This window comes from Nycticebus coucang, chromosome 14, assembly GCF_027406575.1.
Source record: "Nycticebus coucang isolate mNycCou1 chromosome 14, mNycCou1.pri, whole genome shotgun sequence".
Taxonomy (NCBI): Eukaryota; Metazoa; Chordata; class Mammalia; order Primates; family Lorisidae; genus Nycticebus; species Nycticebus coucang.
Window position 1 is genome coordinate 19,231,893 of NC_069793.1, and position 18,118 is coordinate 19,250,010.

The 18,118-nt window shown below is 40.1% G+C and overlaps 1 protein-coding gene across 8 annotated transcripts in view; it reads left to right on the forward strand.

Annotated features, from left to right (window-relative positions):
• The window catches only part of AMBRA1 (autophagy and beclin 1 regulator 1), a 252,765-nt gene that overhangs the window by 102,609 nt on the left and 132,038 nt on the right, over positions 1–18,118 (forward strand). For 4 of the 8 annotated variants that reach the window (XM_053560500.1, XM_053560499.1, XM_053560504.1 and 1 more), the window contains 2 exons: positions 7,221–7,307; positions 11,289–11,468. The exons of 2 other annotated variants lie outside the window; for them this stretch is intronic. In XM_053560500.1, coding sequence (XP_053416475.1) covers positions 7,221–7,307; positions 11,289–11,468 — 267 coding nt within the window. The remainder of the gene's footprint in view (positions 1–7,220; positions 7,308–11,288; positions 11,469–18,118) is intronic. 2 more of the 8 variants (XM_053560502.1, XM_053560506.1) reach the window with 1 other exon arrangement.

The following is an 18,118-nucleotide window of genomic DNA, read 5'->3' on the forward strand; positions in this document are numbered from 1 at the left end:
TTGAGCCACAGGCACCGAGCCCAGAACTACTTTTTTTATAATAACACTGAGATGTTCTTTGTCTTTTTCACTCTTGTTCTTTCTCAAGTGTACTGTGGATTTCTCTAGGGGTTCCATGACATCTACTGAGGTTATCACTCTCATGGCTAATGGAATGTGTGTGTCTTAAAAATTTCTCAGCTTTAATTTCAGGTGCGATATTAGTATATTTCGATAGATATAACTCATATAAACAAAAGCTTTTTGAGGTCTTCATAATTTTTTAGAACTTAAGATAAACATTGTCCTCTTTGCCCTGTAAAGTTTCTTTTGGTAATATACAGTTCAAAAGCCTCAGAGGTAGTTACCCAGGCAAGCATCCAGCCTCTGATTTTATGATTTAAATGAATCCTGGGACTGAGGGACTGAAAAGTTTGAAAATCACTGAACTATAGCGTATTGCATATCCAAGAGGAAAGAGAAATTTGGCTGCAAAGCTTTGAATGATGAGCTGAGGAGTCTGGGCTGTTTTGTTTCTTTCTTTAGGCAGAAAGGAGCTATTAGTTTTGGTTTGGTTGTACCAGTGAATTGAAATAGCAGATGCTATCCAGAGTAAAGATGGGCTAGGCAAGTGTTCATTAAGCATGGGGCATCAGTGTCAGCGTAGCTGCTGCTTTTTTTTTTTTAAATTGAGACAGTCTCACTTTGTCACCCACCGTAGAGTACTGTAGCATCATAGCTCATAGCAACCGGAAATTCTTGAGCACAAGAGATTTTCTTGCCTCAGCCTTCCTAGTAGCTGGGATTACAGGCACCCACCACAACGCCCGGCTTTTTTTTTTTTTTTCTTTGTTTAGCAGGCCCAGACTGGGTTCAAACCTACCAGTCCCAGAGCATGTGGCTGGTGCTGTATCCATTGAGCGACACAAGCCCAGCCCTCAGTGTATCTTCTAGCAGCAGGTGTTCCCTATTAGTAGAGGCCACAGACTTCTGGCAATTGATTGTTTTCCAATAGTTGGAAAAGGTCTGAACATGTTTGTTTAATTTAGGATATTGATTTTTTCCCCTGTGATCTGACAACCTGTTAAAAGAATATTTTTAGGGTATAATTATTTAGTAAGGAGGCATTGTCACTGGCTTGTTTATTCTAGTACTAGTACCCAGATTTCTGTATCAACTATGATATCTTAGAATTTGAAGTAAAGGATCTTTTAGATGATATCTCATCTGCCCTGACCACTTTTTCCTTTTCTACATTTTCCTTCCACAACTTTTTATTGTCTTTCATCTCATCAAATAGCTGATATAGGGAATCCCTTTGCAGATATTCAGAATCTAATTAGGAGGAAAGAAGTAGTTGTATTGCAGGGGTCCTCAAACTACGGCCCGTGGGCCACATGCGGCAGTGTGATTGTATTTGTTCCCATTTTGTTGTTTTTTTTTTTTTTTTTTACTTCAAAACAAGATATGTGCAGTGTGCATAGGAATTTGTTCATAGTTTTTTTTGTTTTGTTTTGTTTTTTTTTTTGTGGTTTTCGGCCAGGGCTGGGCTTGAACCTGCCACCTCCGGCATATGGGACTGGCGCCCTACCCCTTTGAGCCACAGGTGCCACCCGTTCATAGTTTTTTTTTTTTAAAAACTGTAGTCTGGCCCTCCAATGGTCTGAGGGACAGTGAACTGGCCCCCTGTTTAAAAAGTTTGAGGACCCCTGAAAAGTGTTAGCCATTTTATTATGCAACTTGAATTCTGTGCCTCTTAACTTATGGTTTCAGTAGGGCTTAGTATTCATTTTTGATGGTTTCTGTAGTGCATGATACTTTGATTTCAAGTTTTTCTGTTCCATTTCTTAGTTTTTTCACCTTATCTTTCAAGGAACTTTATTATGTAAGCAAATATTTTAGAGTCTGGGTGGGCAAAGAGCTTCTATAAAGGGCTCTGAGGTAGATATTTTAGGCTTTGGTCTTTATCTAGATTACTCAACCTTGCCTTGCGAGCTCCAAAGCAGTCACAGACAATATGTAAATGAGTGGATATGGTTGTGTTTAGATAAAGCTTTATTTACAAAAATAAGCAGCTGACCCAGGGCCTGTAGTTTATTAAAACTGCTTTAGGAGGGCTTGGTGCCCATAGCTTAGTGGTTAGGGCACTGGCCACATACACTGGGGCTGGTGGGTTCCAACCTGGCCGGGGCTTACTAAACAACAATGACAACAACAACAACAAAAAAAGCTGGGTGTTCGCCTGTAGTCCCAGCTATTTGGGAGGCTAAGGCAAGAGAATTAATTGCTTAAGCCCAAGAGTTTAAGGTTGCTGGGTGACATAGTAAGACTATGTCTCAAAATAAAAAATAGAAAAAGAAAGAAAAACAAACTGCTTTAGGAGCATTAGGGCTATTTATTTATTATTTACTTATTTATTTTTTAGAGACAGAGTCTTACTTTATCGCCCTCGGTAGAGTGCTGTAGCATCACAGCTCTTGGGCTTAGGCAATTCTCTCGCCTCAGCCTCCTGAGTAGCTGGGACTACAGGTCCCCGCCACAACGCCTGGCTATTTTTTGTTGTTGTTGCAGTTTGGCTGGGGCCGGGTTCGAACCCACCACCCTCGGTATGTGGGACCGGTGTCCTACTCACTGAGCCACAGGTGCCGCCCTATTTATTTATTTTTTGAGACAGTCTCAAGCTGTCAGTTTGGGTAGAGTGCCATGGGGTTGCAACTCACAGCAACCTCAAACTCTTGGACTTAAGCGATTTTCTTGCCTCAGTCTCCCAAGTAGCTGGGACTGCAGGTACCTGCCACAATGCCTGGTTATTTTTTTGTTGCAGTTGTCATTGTTGTTTTAGCTGGCCCAGGCTGGGCTCATACCCACCAGCCTTGGTGTATGTGGCCAGCGCCCTACCTACTGAGCTACAGGCACTGCCCTAAAGAAATCCTTTTTAAGAAGTAATTATTGTGCAAATGAATGGCTGCCTGTTTAGTTTTAGTGTTTGACTTTTAGATTTTTGTATATTAGAAAAACAAAACATAGAAAAACAAAAATTTTCTTTTTTTATTTTGAATAAGTTCAGACTTGTAGAAAAGTTGCAAAAATAGTACAAAGAATTCCCATGTACCCTTCCACCACATTCCTTAAATGTTAAACATTTTACCACATTTGCTTCATCATTCTCTCTTTTTTGCTCTTTTTGTATATGAATATGTTTAGGCTTTTATGTGTTTATTATATTTATATTATTTTACTTACATTTTATGTGTTGGTTGTTCTCTAAGTATTGAATATACCATTTTTAATTTTAAAATTACTTTTAAATTGGGCAGCGCCTGTGGCTCAAAGGGGTAAGGCACTGGTCCCATATGCCGGAGGTGGTGGGTTCGAGCCCAGCCCCGGCCAAAAACCACAAAAAAAAAAAAAAAAATTACTTTTAAATTTATTTTTACTTTTAGAGATTGAGTCTTGCTCTGTCACTCAGACTGGAGTGCAGTGGCACAATCATAGCTCACTGCAACCTTGGAACTCCTGGGCTATAGTGATCATTCCACCTCAGCCTCCCGAGAAGCTAGGATACAGATGTGCACTCCTGTATCCAACTGATTCTTAAATTTTTTGAAGAGACATGATCTCATTATGTTGCCCAAGCTGGTCTCAAACTCCTAGGCTCAAGTATTTCTCTTGCCTCAGCCTTCCAAGGTGCTGGAATTACAGGTGTGAGCCACCACACCTGGGTGAATATTCATAAGTAGTTTATAGTTTGATAGAGTAGTTGTCTTCGGACTTTAAAAAAAAAAAAAAACTTTCTTAATAAAAGATTTTTTAATAATTCCCATCTATATTATATACATTATGAATGTATATTATAAAGCAAAAAGTTGTAATATTTTTCTTCTGCTTCATGGTAGATTAAAATAGCACAGCCCTTCATGGACCTCCCTTAGATGCCACTGGTATAGAGAATGAACCAGACAAACGTGTAGAGAAAAGAAATGGGTTTTTAGGTTTTTTTGTCAGAGCTTCTGTGATTCTTTAAAACATTTCTAAATTGAGATTATAGGTCAGAATGAAATGGCAGCTTCAAAAATTGAACAAGCTTGTGTAAGCTCTCCTGATTTTGCATTATTAAATTGAATGATAGATCATTAAGTCAAGTCGTATTTGTTGTGACCAGAGGAGAAGGTGGATAGCTGCCATCCCATCCAATGTTCTCATGCCACTTCCCATTGACAGCTCTCTGCAAGAAGCTAACAGAAGGAGGGAAGGATCTTTCTTTGAGGTTCCTAGGAACAGTGGTGGTGATATTTACTCATCTCGTAACTTTAGTTCTTTCTTTATTCCACACTGATTGGAGAAGTCTATTTTTACTCCAGATAGTACTTGTGACTGTGAAGAGCTTATGTTTCATCAGTGATGTGTTTATGTGAGGAGGTGCTATTCACAGTGATGGGCTCTCCTGATTCAGTGTATTAACAGTAAAGTGCCATATATATGTGGCTTGTCAGTCCCACTGTGTAGTCTGAGGAGCAAATGGTGCCAACAGATTGTGTAGTAAGTAGGCACAGGGGATGCATGTTCCAAGAGAACCTCTTTAGGGATGCTCCAGAGACAAAGCCTTACATTTTAGTTCTACTCTGATTTAAAAGAAGTTAGAGTGGGAAGTAGACTTTGCAGGATTAGAAAATGGAGTCATTAAAATGGAAGTTATCTAATTCAAACTCTTCCATTTGAGAAATTTCCTTTATAGCATTCGTGATAAGTAATCTTATCTCACTCAATACTGTCATTGCCTTAGCATAGGTAGGGAGCTTATTTGCCTCCTAACTTACACAATCGTTTTCCAGGCAGAAGTACTTAAGAAGGATATCATTTGGTCAACCTGGAGGATACTTCTTGCCAAAGGGCCTCTGCTTACTAAGTAGCCATTTGGAGGATAACATGGCAGGGCCAGTAATTGATATTCAGGATTAACTCCAGAGGAGTTTGGGATGGAAAAGTTTGTGCATATTCTAGGGCAGTCAGCTGTTCCCACACTTTGCTTCTATCCTTGGACTCCTACCCAGTTCCTAAAGAACCAGTTTATTAGTAATAAAGAAGGACTATGTAAGATGGTCTAGATGACCTGAGTACATACTCCTCTCAAATTTTTGCCTTTTTTTTTTTTTTTTTGTCTAGACTATGCGCCTCTGACTAGCTCTCACAAACATTCTGTATTTCAAAGATGGAAAGACTACAAAAAGAAAAAAATTCCTGTCAACTAAACCATGTTACACAGTTGTAAGATGTACCCCAATTTTAGACACCTTAAAATATGAAAAGAAAAAGTATGGTGAAATGTAGCATTTCTGCTGCTGTAAATAGTGATATTATTGAAGATTGAAGCTTTCAGCCTGAGAGAAGTATTTTATTACATTTTTCTTTTCCTCATTGATTTCGTCATGTTCTGTCTATTCATTGGTAGGATTGTTACAGATGTCTAAGTGTGGGGCCTTGTCTAGATAGAAAACATCAATTAATTGTTGGTTGTCCTAGGCAGGCTGGGTTGTTATAAGGCGGGTTGATAGAGCCTTTGCTTTTTCTCTTTCCTAGGCTGTTGGGGGAAATCTGCAGTGTGCTTGTTGCTGGGATAAAGTTACTGCACATGACTGTACCTAAATCCAGCTGGTTCTAATAACAGAGAATTGAATTAACTCAATTGGAAAAGATTGGTAGCTGCTGTCTTTATCCTGCAGATCTGCTTTAATGAAGAGTCTGGCAGGGAGCCGGAGACCTGTTCTTGGGAGAGACAGGCAAGATGATGCTGGAGAGGAACAATATGCATTTCTTTCAGAGACCATTTCCTTTGAAAACGGAGCTTGATTGGTTGCCAAGGCAAATATGAGTTGGAAAGAACTGCATCAGACATGGCAAGCCAGGGAGCCCCGGGCCATGTTTATCATATGTGTTTTTACTGGCCCTTGTACAAAAACTTAAAAAAGGTCATAGCTAAAATTCAGTTATTGGGAGATCTCATGCAGAAAGCCAAATTTCTGGCTTTTCTTAAAAAAGTAGAGAGACCCAGTAGTCTTGAACCCCCATTCTAATATGGCTAGAGCTGAGTGATAGGACACAAACCTTCCCATTAGCTAATCTCCATTGTTCACAGTGGATACACATGCACTTGTTTCCTGCCTGGACCTTGGAAGGTGCTGCATTTTGGAATTAAGAAAAAGCCTTCTTTGAGCAGCGCCTGTGCTCAGTGGGTAGGGTGCTGGTCCCATATACCGAGGGTGGCGGTTTTAAACCCAGCCCCAACCAAACAGCAACAAAAAATAGCTGGGCGTTGTGGCGGGCGCCTGTCGTCCCAGCTACTCGGGAGGCTGAGGTAAGAGAATCGCCTAAGCCCAGGAGTTGGAGGTTGCTGTGAGCTGTGTGATGCCATGGCACTGTACTGAAGATGATAAAGTGAGACTCTGTCTCTAAAAAAAAAAAAGAAAGAAAGAAAGAAAGAGCCTTCTTTAATTTTGGAGTCCTGACACTATCACTTAATAGCTGTGTACCACAGGTGATATACTTTCACTTCTTAGGCTCGCCGTTCTCATGTATATTAGTAATACCTACTATTCTAGCTTGTGGTGAGCTTTAAACAAAGAAACACATGTGAAGTGCTTTGTATGTTGCTTGGCAGTAATAAAATGCTCTGTGAAATGTGTGGATATCACATATGATTGGTTGATTTCATGATTGAGCTAGATTATGTTAGTAAAATTTTTGTTACTTATGAAGGACTGAGTTACATTGGAGGACCACTGCTTGTCACAAAATGGATGTGGGCAGGGCAGAATGAGTAGAAGATAGGTGGATGTGGATTCTGATGGTGTGGAGGAGCTACATGCCAAGATCAATAAATGTTGGCACTGTGTGATAATCTCTGTGTGTGCCTAAGTTTTCCCTCCTGTGTTGATCCTAACCTCTTATTTGTCTACTGGAGGTACTGCAAATAGAAACAAGATCACATCTCTGAAGCACTAGCTCATTTCTCCCTCAAGAGCAGTGTTCATCATGCTGTGGCCATATTCAGTGTGGGAGCTCTGTAGCTCTTCATTTATTTATGCCTGTACAAACTTAGGTAGTAGGAAGGGTTTGGTTCCAGATAACAGGTGTTAGCTGACTACAGTGGGGGATGTTATTTATCCCTCCCTCATTTTTCCTTATGAATGACCTCTGAGTTGGTAATTGACAGGGATTATTGCCATTTTTTTAATCTCTGCTAGGAGGCTGCTGGAGTCTTCCCTCATTTCATTATCCCGTTATGATGGAGCAGGATCCAGAGAGCACCCAATTTACCCAGACCCAGCGAGGTAAGGCCAAAGTGAGAAATGGCACCAGGTGGGGGGAGGGGCGGCACTTGGCATTACCAAGCTGTTGGAAGCTCCGTTCTGTGCCTCTCTGGTCCTGGTGCTCTTTTACTCTTCAGTTACAGTTTTGAGGCAGGTGGTTCAGGTAATTGGGAAGTGTTGCAGGTAAGTGAACAGTACCTCTGGTGACAGAGGGTTATGACTGAGCTCTTGTCCTTTGAGGCTCATTTCTACAGGTGGGGTGCTAGAGGAAGGACCTGAGGAGGCCACAGGCAGAGTCATAGGAAATTCTTTTTACTGCTGGCTTGGGAGGCCAGTGCCATTCAGATGGATAACCAGTGGGGAACAAAAGGTTTTTTTATTGATAGGGAAATTATTTATAAATTAAACAAAAACCTTATTGTCATTTGAGAAGGAATTTAGAATCTCAAAGGGCAGAAGTATGTCTCCTTCAGATATGGAAATTTTGGAGACTACCTGAGGGAAAAGATAACTGAAGAAAGAATAAAGTGGTTACTTTACATTTAGAAGATATTTGAAACATTCTTGAAAAGATAAAAAACAACATTCAGGTGAATTCAAGGCCAGCCTTTCTCTGGTGCTGGTAACTGAGAATCTAGGTTGCCACAGCTACATCATGACATTGAGCATTCTTTCTGAGATACTAATGAAAAGACTCTTCATTATCCTTTTAATTCCTTTTCCACACCATAGAAATGACAAATTTAAGGACCAGGGAACATAGGGATCAATGACTTTAAAACAGGTAGGCAACTTAGATGACTGAAGAGAGGAAGTTTGTTAGTCTCTGATTATGTTTGAAAGCTTTAACCCTACAGAAAATTTTCATATGAATCAAATACTTTGAAACAGTGAGATGTAGAGTTCTTGCAATAAAGAACAGCAATAGGAGTCTCCAATGGGAACAAGCCCCATGATTTTTAACCTTGCAATGTTCAATAGGGATTCTTAAAGTTATTTCTCCTCTTTTCATGAAATCTGTTATTTATTCCTGCTTTGAACTCCTTATCACATAAAATGTCATAGTTTGTGGTATTGGTATTTTTACATTTTTCTTTTAAACACAAAATAGGTTTTTTGGGAGGGGAACATGTTCTTCCTTGAAGAAAACTTAAGGATTTATTTAAACATTTAAAAGTTTCACTTGGAACACTTCAGTGTTATTTGGTGATTTTCCAACTCGTTGTAGGAGAATGATTGTTACTTACTACCTCATTACTGATTGTTTAATTTCTTTGTCCTCTTAGGCTTCACCCTGTACAATATGTATAGGTCAAAGCTTTGGTGCATTCAGATCCTTACTTTTTCTCTGGATACCTAAAAAGACATGGCTAGAATGTACTTATATTTAATAATTGTGTCTGGAATTTTTTTTTTACCATTGATCTATAGTTTCATAGTTTAGAGAATTCCTGTCCTATTGTGAAATTAAACAATTAGGGTTAACCTAGTACTGAAGTTTTGTTCCTGCATCAAAGGGCAGTTTTTAATTATCATCAGCATAAACATTATTTCTCCTTCTATCACCAGCAATCTTAAAATGTTTCCATTAGGTAGGGTAGGCTATAAACTGAGGAATGAATATACTTACGGTTACTTTACAGAATCAGTTCCCAAAAAAGGATCTTCTTTCTCCTTTGAAACTTTTCTCCTGTTACATTCTTTTCTAGTTTCAATGATTTGAGAATTTAGCTAACAGTACTTGATTTCTGCAGAAAGATTTCTGTATATATGGTAGATACATGAACAACTTGAGCATTTTGTTAAAAATGTAAGATTATGTGATTCGTCCTTGCAAAATGCTTGGGAACAAAGGTCCAAAGGGATAATGAAAGTTCCACCAATTGAGGCTTTTAGGAAATAGTTCCTTTTTTTTTTTTTTTTGAGACAGAGTCTCACTTTGTTACCCTAGGTAGAGTGCTGTGGCGTAACAGCTCACAACAACCTCCAGCTCTTGGGCTTGGGTGATTCTCTTGCCTCAAGCCTCCCGAGTAGCTGGGACTACAGGTGCCCGCCACAATAACTGGGTATTTTATTTGTTGTTGTTGCAGTTTGGCCGGGGTCGGGTTCAAATCCTCCACCCTCAGTATATGGAGCCGGCACCCTACTTGCTGAGCCACAGGCGCCACCCAGGAAATAGTTCTTATACTGTTGATTATATTGGTCAGGGCATCTATGCACACCATGCCCACTTGCTATGCAATGATAATTTGGATTCAGCAGTATATTATTCTGTAACACAGACTTTTGAATTCCAAAGATTGTTAGCTGGCTTACTTGGGAAGTCCATTTGCTAGTTGGCCAGAAGAACAATACCTCTGATGACAGGCATTTCATAGGCAGCCTTAGTTCCTAAAGCAGTTGACTGCAGGATCTGCCTTGGGCTGGGTCAGTTGACTTGCTGAGGACCTCTTTGTAAGATGTTTGCGAATAAGTTTTTATACTATACAGATAAACTATTAATATTTCCATTTAAAACCCCAAAAGATATATCCTTTTTTACTTTTTATATTCAAATTTATGGAAGTATAAAAATATAAAAGTCTCCAGGAGTCCTCATTAGGAACACTGTGTTCCCTTCTAGTTTTTCTCTTAATCAAGAAATATAATTTTGTATATGTATTTATGTATATAGACCATTCTTCGATTTTTCTTCCACTTAAAATTTTATTTCTGAGGAGTTTCCCTGTGAGTATACAGGGATAATTTATTCTTTTTGTTGTTGTTGTTTTTTCTCTGGATAATTCATTCTTTTTAATTGCTACACAGTGTTTCCTTGTATGGATATAGTTTATTTAATCTTTTTTGGGGGCATTTGAGTTGTTTCCCAGTTTTTCACTTATGCTGACAATGTTGCAAATGAACTTCCATATATCTTTGTATCCTTGTGGGTTTCTGTAGGATTAAGTTCCTAGTGGAATTATTGAAATATTCTTAAAACCTCAGGCAGGTTTTAAGACTGATATTTCTGAGCAGTTCATTCAATATTATCATGTAAAACATTCTTTTATTGTTCTTCTCTCATGTTTTCAGTGGATAGCCTCAAATTATATAATAGAATGTGAGAAATGGGGGAAAAACTTGAGGAAGGAGGGAATGTGGGGAATGGGATGGCACCCTAGAAGTTTTCATGGCATATCAAGATACTTAAGCCATAATTTGAAGAATATAGATCTAGGCTAATTATTTACTGGGTTAGCCAAAGTAAGGAGAGGAAAATGAACAACTATTACCTTCTATATTGCTCAGATCCCATGTAGTCTTTGATGCTCTGATTGTAAAATACAGAAGATCTCTTTTTCTCTGTTAGATTTTCTATTCTCCGAAGTACATTTTACTCTCTGTCCTGACTATTTTTCCATGTTATAAATACCAAATGTCTCTAATCTATATAGGAGAGATAAAGGTTCCAAGAGATCATTTTAAGGAGCTAGGACAAATCTGGAGCTATGTGTACTTGTTGGAGAAGAAAGAAGTCCTGTTGAAGATACCTGTGGGTGCCTTCTTGAATCATCTAATGCTTATCATTTCCTGATCTGTTTTCTCATCTATAAAATGAAAGTGTAGATGATTGCTATGGTCCCTTTCATTTCTTACATTTTGCGTATGAATGGTGAGCAAGGAAACGCTGTGATTCTGTTTAAAAGACACTCTGAGAAGCTAGAAGAGGTCCCTTAAGAAGTGAAAAAGACAGGTCCAGTGTTATCCTCTTAGGAAGAGGAAGCTCTTCATCAGAAGATGACTGATTAAACTGCCTATTTGCCTTATCCCAAACAGAAACATTGGTGATAGGCTGATAAGCATATTCTGCAGTACAAACCTGGTGAGTTAAATGCCTTTATTTTCTATGTCTCCAGAGTTCTCCTCAGCAGGGAGATGCCATGGGAGAGCTGGATTTACTGTCTTTCTCAGCATTCCCCACATTAGTGCTAGTGTGTGTTTGTCCATCTCTGTCTCTCTCAGATTATCTCCTGCTGCATACTACGCCCAGAGGATGATCCAGTATCTCTCGCGGAGAGACAGTATTCGCCAGCGCTCTATGCGCTACCAACAGAACCGTCTCCGCTCCTCCACCTCCTCCTCTTCCTCAGACAACCAGGGTCCATCAGTAGAGGGAACCGACTTGGAATTTGAGGACTTTGAGTAAGTACATACTCAGCTTGCTTTCTTCCCTCTCTTTCATTGCTTCTAGGTTGGCCATCGTCTGAGCAGCAACTCTTCCTTCCAGGTTGTAAATTATTATTTATGCATAAGAGGATGGGGTGAGGGACAGAGGTTTAAAATGCCCTGAGCGCTCCTACTTGTGTTAGTTGCATTGCTGATTCACCAGAACCTATGGGCAGAGACAGCCCCTTGGGCCCCAGACCAGAGTCAGACAGGATGGCTACTGGTCTTTGGGCAGCATTTATATTTCCCTTTTCATGTACAGTGACTGTGTAAACGCTTCTCAAGTACTGCCGTCTTCACAACATCAGGGAGGCTCTCATATACTGTCTTGACAAAATCAGGCAGGAGGGTTGGTGTTTTTTTCTCTTAAGCAGAGTAGATACAGATAGAGATGTTTTCTCTATTTAAAAATACTCAGGTGTCTCTAAAAGGTAGATTTTCTGTTTTAGTCCTTTGATCAGACTAATTCTTTGAGGCCTTAATTCCTTGCCTAAATTTTCTAAGTTTCCCAACTCCTATGTCCCACCCAGCTTGTGAAAGTTACCTATCATATTAATGTGGTTAGTTGAGAGATGATTCCTTCCTTCTTTTGGTCTTTTTGAGTGTTTCGTGGTGGGGGATTGGGGTTAGCTAACGGAGCAGGTCAGGCCCCAGGCTCCAGGATTTAATCTGGGCCAGTCTTCCTGCTGGGTGTGCTTTCTTTCCACTGCTGCTCCTGTGTTTCTTTCCATCTTGAAACTGAGCTTTCCTGGCTTGTATCAAATTGGACATTTGGCTCTTGTTTTGATTCCTGTATTTTGGTATTCTGAAACATGCAAACAGAGAGAGAAGGAAGCATTTTTCCCTCCTATTTTTGCTGGCATTATTGAAATAGGACAGCCTGTCAATCCTATTTCAGCCTTTCTTCCCCCTGCCTGCCTTCCATCCCACCGTAGTCTAGTCAGTATAGGGTCTTAAGAGTTTTTGCTTCCCCCTCCAACCTTCTTCCTTTCTTAACTGAATGGATAATTCCTTATGAGCCATGTTGCAACAAATAAGGCTTTATGTTTGAGAAAGCTCTTCCCAGAAAGGATTAAGATACTGGGAAAAACCTTTGTCCAATTTACTTTCCTGATTCTATCATTAAACGTATTAGCATTTGTGTTCTTGGAAGCAAAAGGAAAACCAAGTGGGAGGTTTATTTGTCTGAGAAAGATGTAAATGGAAAAGAAATGCAGGGATGGCCTGAAGCAGCTGCCAAGTGGCAAATGGAGCAGAGGTCATGGGCCCTGCTTGTCTACTCTGGGAGAAGAGCAGAGCTACTTTCTGACTCTCAGCACACATTCTCTCTCTTCTGTCCACTCTAGGGCGAGGTGATGCATATAACAGCAGTGCAGGGAACAGAGTGTCTCCCTTCACTTTGCCAGACAGACACTGTGGTGAAATATGTTCTGAAGGTATTATGGCTTTTCCAGGACTACGATCTATTCAGGGAAGCAGCTTAAACATACATCCTGAGGCTGCTGGCACTTAATGCTGCTGAAAAGCCTGTGTGGCTTTCTCTCAGTACTAATGCCTTGGAGCCCTGGAAGTCTGTGCTGTGGATTGCCTAGTCCTTTCCCCATGCCCGCTTGAGGTCTGTGTTACTTCTTTGCAGTAGTGAAACGTGGGGCTCATGCCTTTGAGCTGTATCTTGCCTCGTGACTTGTCCTTCACCAGAGAGTTCTGGGTTAGTTTAAAATGTTCTGTTCTTGTCTTACCTTCCCTTTCTTCTGCTACCACCTCCTCCTCTCCCCTTCCCTCCCCCTTGATTTTCCTGTGTCAGACTGCCTCCTCCTGTGCTCCCCCAGCCCACCTGTGCTTTCACCCCAGCCCCCTCTGGCTTCAGCATGACCTGAATTTACATTGCTTTCTTCACCTTTCATGTGCTGATTCCATTAGGTTTTTTTTTTGTTGTTGTTATTATTTTAATTTTTTTCCCTAGGAGGTCCTATATTGTTCCTGGTTAGTAACAAGGGGCTAATTTATTCCTCTAATGCCCCTCTGAAAGTCCCTGCTGTAGGTTGCCTTCCTTTTTGGGCTGCTGCAGACCAGACCCTTGTTTTTAGTAGCAGCTATGGATCAGTCACTTCAGTGTTGTAGTCCAGGTCTTCTAGTGAAGGATGTTGCTGGCTGGTTATGCTGATTTGCTTTCTGTTCATTCTTTCTCTTTCCCTGCCCTCCTCCTTCCACTGTACCTGGAGTGCTGCTTGTGGTTACCCCTCTTAATCTCTGGGGAAAGAGAGTTAGGAATGGGGAATGTACCAGCCCATTTTGATATTTCTTTTTTTTTTTTTTTTTTTACAGTTTTTGGCCAGGGCTGGGTTTGAACCTGCCATCTCTGGCATATGGGGTCGGTGCACTACTCCTTTGAGCCACGGGCGCCACCCCCGTTTTGATATTTCTATGCCCCAATCCTTAGCTTTGATAACTAGAAGGAAAGTTAGAGGCTTGTATAGTGATAATTTATAGTTTTTTTCCCCCAGATATATAAAGTGTGGAGGTAGATAACGGCCTGAAATCCTCCCTAACAGGGTACCATTAAGAGAGAGTGTTCTTTTATTAGGTTTCTTTACCCTCACAGCACATTGTGCTCCTGCCTTTGCTACTTCTCTTTGACCTCTTCCCTCTCCTTTATTTATGTATTTGTTACACATCCAGGTATATAGAGTCCCCAGAAAACCAGGGAGTCATTACTCGGATCCCATCTTTTTTGGTTCCCTTCCACTTGACCAGATATGTCTAAGATTAGAGAACAGGAGCAAGCATATTTAGTGTCTATTATTGTCCTGCAGATTTAAAAACCTTTAAAAATGATGCACAACCATTTTTGAGCCCTCCCACAAGCTTGCTGCAGAAGAAGACCATCGAGATCTATCTCTGGGGAAGATAGTTGGCATCAGGTTAAATTTTCTGTTCTTCTGTGGTCTGAATTAATGACCACTTTCCTAGGCAAGCATCTCCTGCCATTCATCTCAGTCTGCAGGAGGATTGAGACTGCAGGATTCCTGTGTGTATCAAAATGCATAAACAGGACATCCAGAAACCTGCTGTTAGCAGGTCTCTCCCAAAGACCTCAGCAGCTGTCTTTGCATAAAGATTTTCATAAGCAGGGTAAAGGTGTGGCTGCTGGTGACATTGCTGTCTGCTTGCTTTCAAGCCCAGAGCACCTACTAGAATGTAGATGGCAAATAAACATAAGGAAAACTCTCATTTTCCTGTTTACCATCCTTTGGAATGAGAGAGGGGACCTTTATAAAGCCCAGGTTAAGCGTTATGTCCCAGTACTTGCTAAGACCTGCAAAAGAAGTGATATGTGTTCCATTATGATTTTTATTCCAAGTATCTCTGCCCCTTTTTTCATATCGTCTGTTATTCTAAATGTAACTACAATTCCAGAATCATCCCTAGCTCATATTCTTGCCCTTCCTGCCCCTTTCTGCAGCTGGTTTGCCTTGAAGCTTCAGATTAGATCAGCCACAAATATCTCCATCATGCATACCAGTCACTGAGTAATTATATTCAGCTTTAAAAAAACAGAGAGAGACAGGATCTCACTCTGTTGCCCTGGCTCGCGTGCAGGGATGTCATCATAGCTCTCTGCAACCTCAAATTCCTGGGCTGAGGGGATCCTCCTGCCTCATCCTCCTGAGTAGCTGGGACTACAGGTGTGCCCCACCATGCCTGGCTAAGATTTTTATTTTTTGTAGAGATGGGATTTCACTATGTTGCTAAGGCTGATCTTGAACTCCTGGTCTCAATTGATCCTCCTACCTCAGGCTCCAAAAGTGTTAGGGTTACAGGTGTGAGCCACCATGCCTAATCCATATTTAGCTTCTTAAAAATTGTTGCTAGTGCAGAAGAGAGTCAGTCTTTCATTTACAATTGTGATACTGGCCTATACTTTGGATTTCTGTCTGGGAAAATCGTCTTAGCAAGAATTCTAGTCTTTTAGCCTTAAGATGAAATCTTTTTGGGTCTATTATGTTTATTTTCTTCACTCTTTTAATTTATCTGATTTGTATTTGGGTATTTGGGTTCCCTTTACTCAGAAATTCATAATGTGACAAAATTTAGGGATAGCTCATTTTGGGGGAGCTTTGCTTTATCACACTTCACAAATACTGCATTTCAAATTGAAGGTTTGTGGCAACCCCATGTTGAGCAGTTAGCATTATTTTTCCAACGCTGTGTTGCTTATTTCCTATCTCTCTATTACATTTTGTTAATTTTTGTGATGTTTCAAACCTCTTTATGCTGGTCTATGATCAGTGATCTTTGATGTCATTACGGTAATTGTTTTGGAGTGTCACAAACTGCCCATGTAAGGTGGCAAACTTAATTGTTACGGATGTAGTGTGTGTTGTGACTGCTCCGCTTATTGGCAGTTCCTCCATCTTTCTCCTTCTTGGGGCTCCCTATTGCCTGAGATACAGAAAAAAGGAAACTAGTCTAATTGATGACTCTGTAGTGACCAGTAAATCTTCAAGTGAAAGGGAAAGTCACACATCACTCACTTTAAGTCAAAAGTTAGAAATGATTAAGCTTGGTGAGAAAGGCTGAAAGCTAGGCTGCTTGTACCAGTTAGCCATGTTGTAAATGCAAAGGGAACGTTCTCAAGGAAATTAAAAGTACTACTCTAGTGAACACTAGAATGAGAGCAGAACAGTCTTACTGCTGATATAGAAAGAGTTTTAGTGGTCTGTATAGATCAACCAGTCATAACATTCACTTAGCCAAAGCCTGGTCCAGAGATGGCCCTAATTCTTCAGTTTCACGTTTGCTGAGTGAGAGAGGTGAGGATGCTGCAGAAGAAAATTGTCAAGCCAGCAGAGGTTGATTCATGAGGTTTAAGTAAAGAAGCTGTCTCCATAACATTAAAGTCCACGGTAAAGCAGCAAGTACTGGTAGAAGCTGCAGCAAGTTATTCGGAAGATTCTAGCTAAAATAATCAATGAAAGTGGCTGCATACTAAAAAGCAGATTTTCTTTTTATTTTTTGCAGTTTTTGGCCGGGGCTGGGTTTGAACCCACCACCTCTGGCATATGGAGCCAGTGCCCTTAAAAAACAGATTTTCAATGTAGATGAAACAGCCTTCTTTCAGAAGAAGATGTCATCTAGGACTTTGATAACTAGAGAGGAGAAGTCAATGCCTGGCTTCAGAACTTCAGAGGGACAGGCTGACTCTTGTTAGGTGACTTTAAGTTAAAGCTTTTTGCATATTTACTATTTCAAAAATCCTCTGATCCTTAAGAATCATCCTATATCTACTTTCACTGTACTCCGTAACTGGAACAATAAGGCCTGGACGACTGCACATCTGTGTACAGCACGTTTTACTGAGTATTTTAAGTCCTTTTTTAAGACCTACTGCTCAAGAAAAAAAATTTATTTCAAAATATTACTGCACATTAACAATGAACTTCATTACCTTTGAGCTCTAGTAGAGATATACAAGATTAACATTGTTCTCATGATTTCTGACATAACATCCAATCTGCAGCTCATAGATCAAGGAGTAATTTCAACTTTCAGGTCTTCTTATTTAAGAAATACGTTTTGTAAGGCTAGAGCTGCCCATACATAGTGATTCCTCTAATTGAGCAAAGTAAATTGAAAACCTTCTGGAAAAGATTCACCATTCTAGATGCCATTAAAGACATTCATGATTCATGGGAGGATGTCAAAAAATCAACAGTAACAGGAGTTTGGAAGAAATCGATACCAGTCCTCGATACCAGTCGATACCAGGATGATTTTAAGGGTTCAAGGCTTTAGTGAAGGGAATAACTGCAGGTGTGGTAGAAATAGCAAAAGGACTAGAATTAGAAGTGGAGTCTGAAGATGTAATTGAATTGATGATATCTCATGATGAAACTTGAATGGATGAGGAATTGCTTCTTATAGATGAGCAAAGGAAGTGGTTTCTTAAAATGAAATCTACTCCTGGTAAAGATGGTGGAAACATTGTTGAAATGACAACAAAGGAAATAGAATCCTACATAAACTTACTTGATAAAGCAGAAGCAGGGTTTGAGAGGATTAACTCCCAAGTTGGAGAGAAGTTCTTCCGCAGGTAAAATTCTGTCAAACAGCAGCACATGCTACAGAGAAACCTGTGTGAAAGGAGGATTCAGTTGGTGCAGCAAATTTCATTGTTGTCTTATTTTCAGAAATTGCCACAGCCACCCCAACCTTCACCACCCTGATCAGTCAGGAGCCATTAACATCGAGGCAAGACCCTCCATCAGCAAAAAGATTACAACTCAGTGAAGGCTCAGATGGTCTTTAGCATTTATTAGCAATAAAGTATTTTTAAATTAAGGTATGTACGTTGTTCTTTTAGACATAATGCTTTTGTACACCTAACAGACTATAGTATAGAGTAAACAAAACTTTTACATATATTGGGAGACAAAACAATTTGTGTGACTTGCTTTATTGCAATATTCACTTTATTCCATTGGTCTGGAACTGAATCTGCAATATCTCTGAGATATGCTTGTATGCAAAAATGTTAAGTTGTGAGTGTGACAATCATTTCTGGGTACCAGAGATTGATTCTGACTCCTTAGTTTGACATGATATATTCCAGCAGTACCATATAC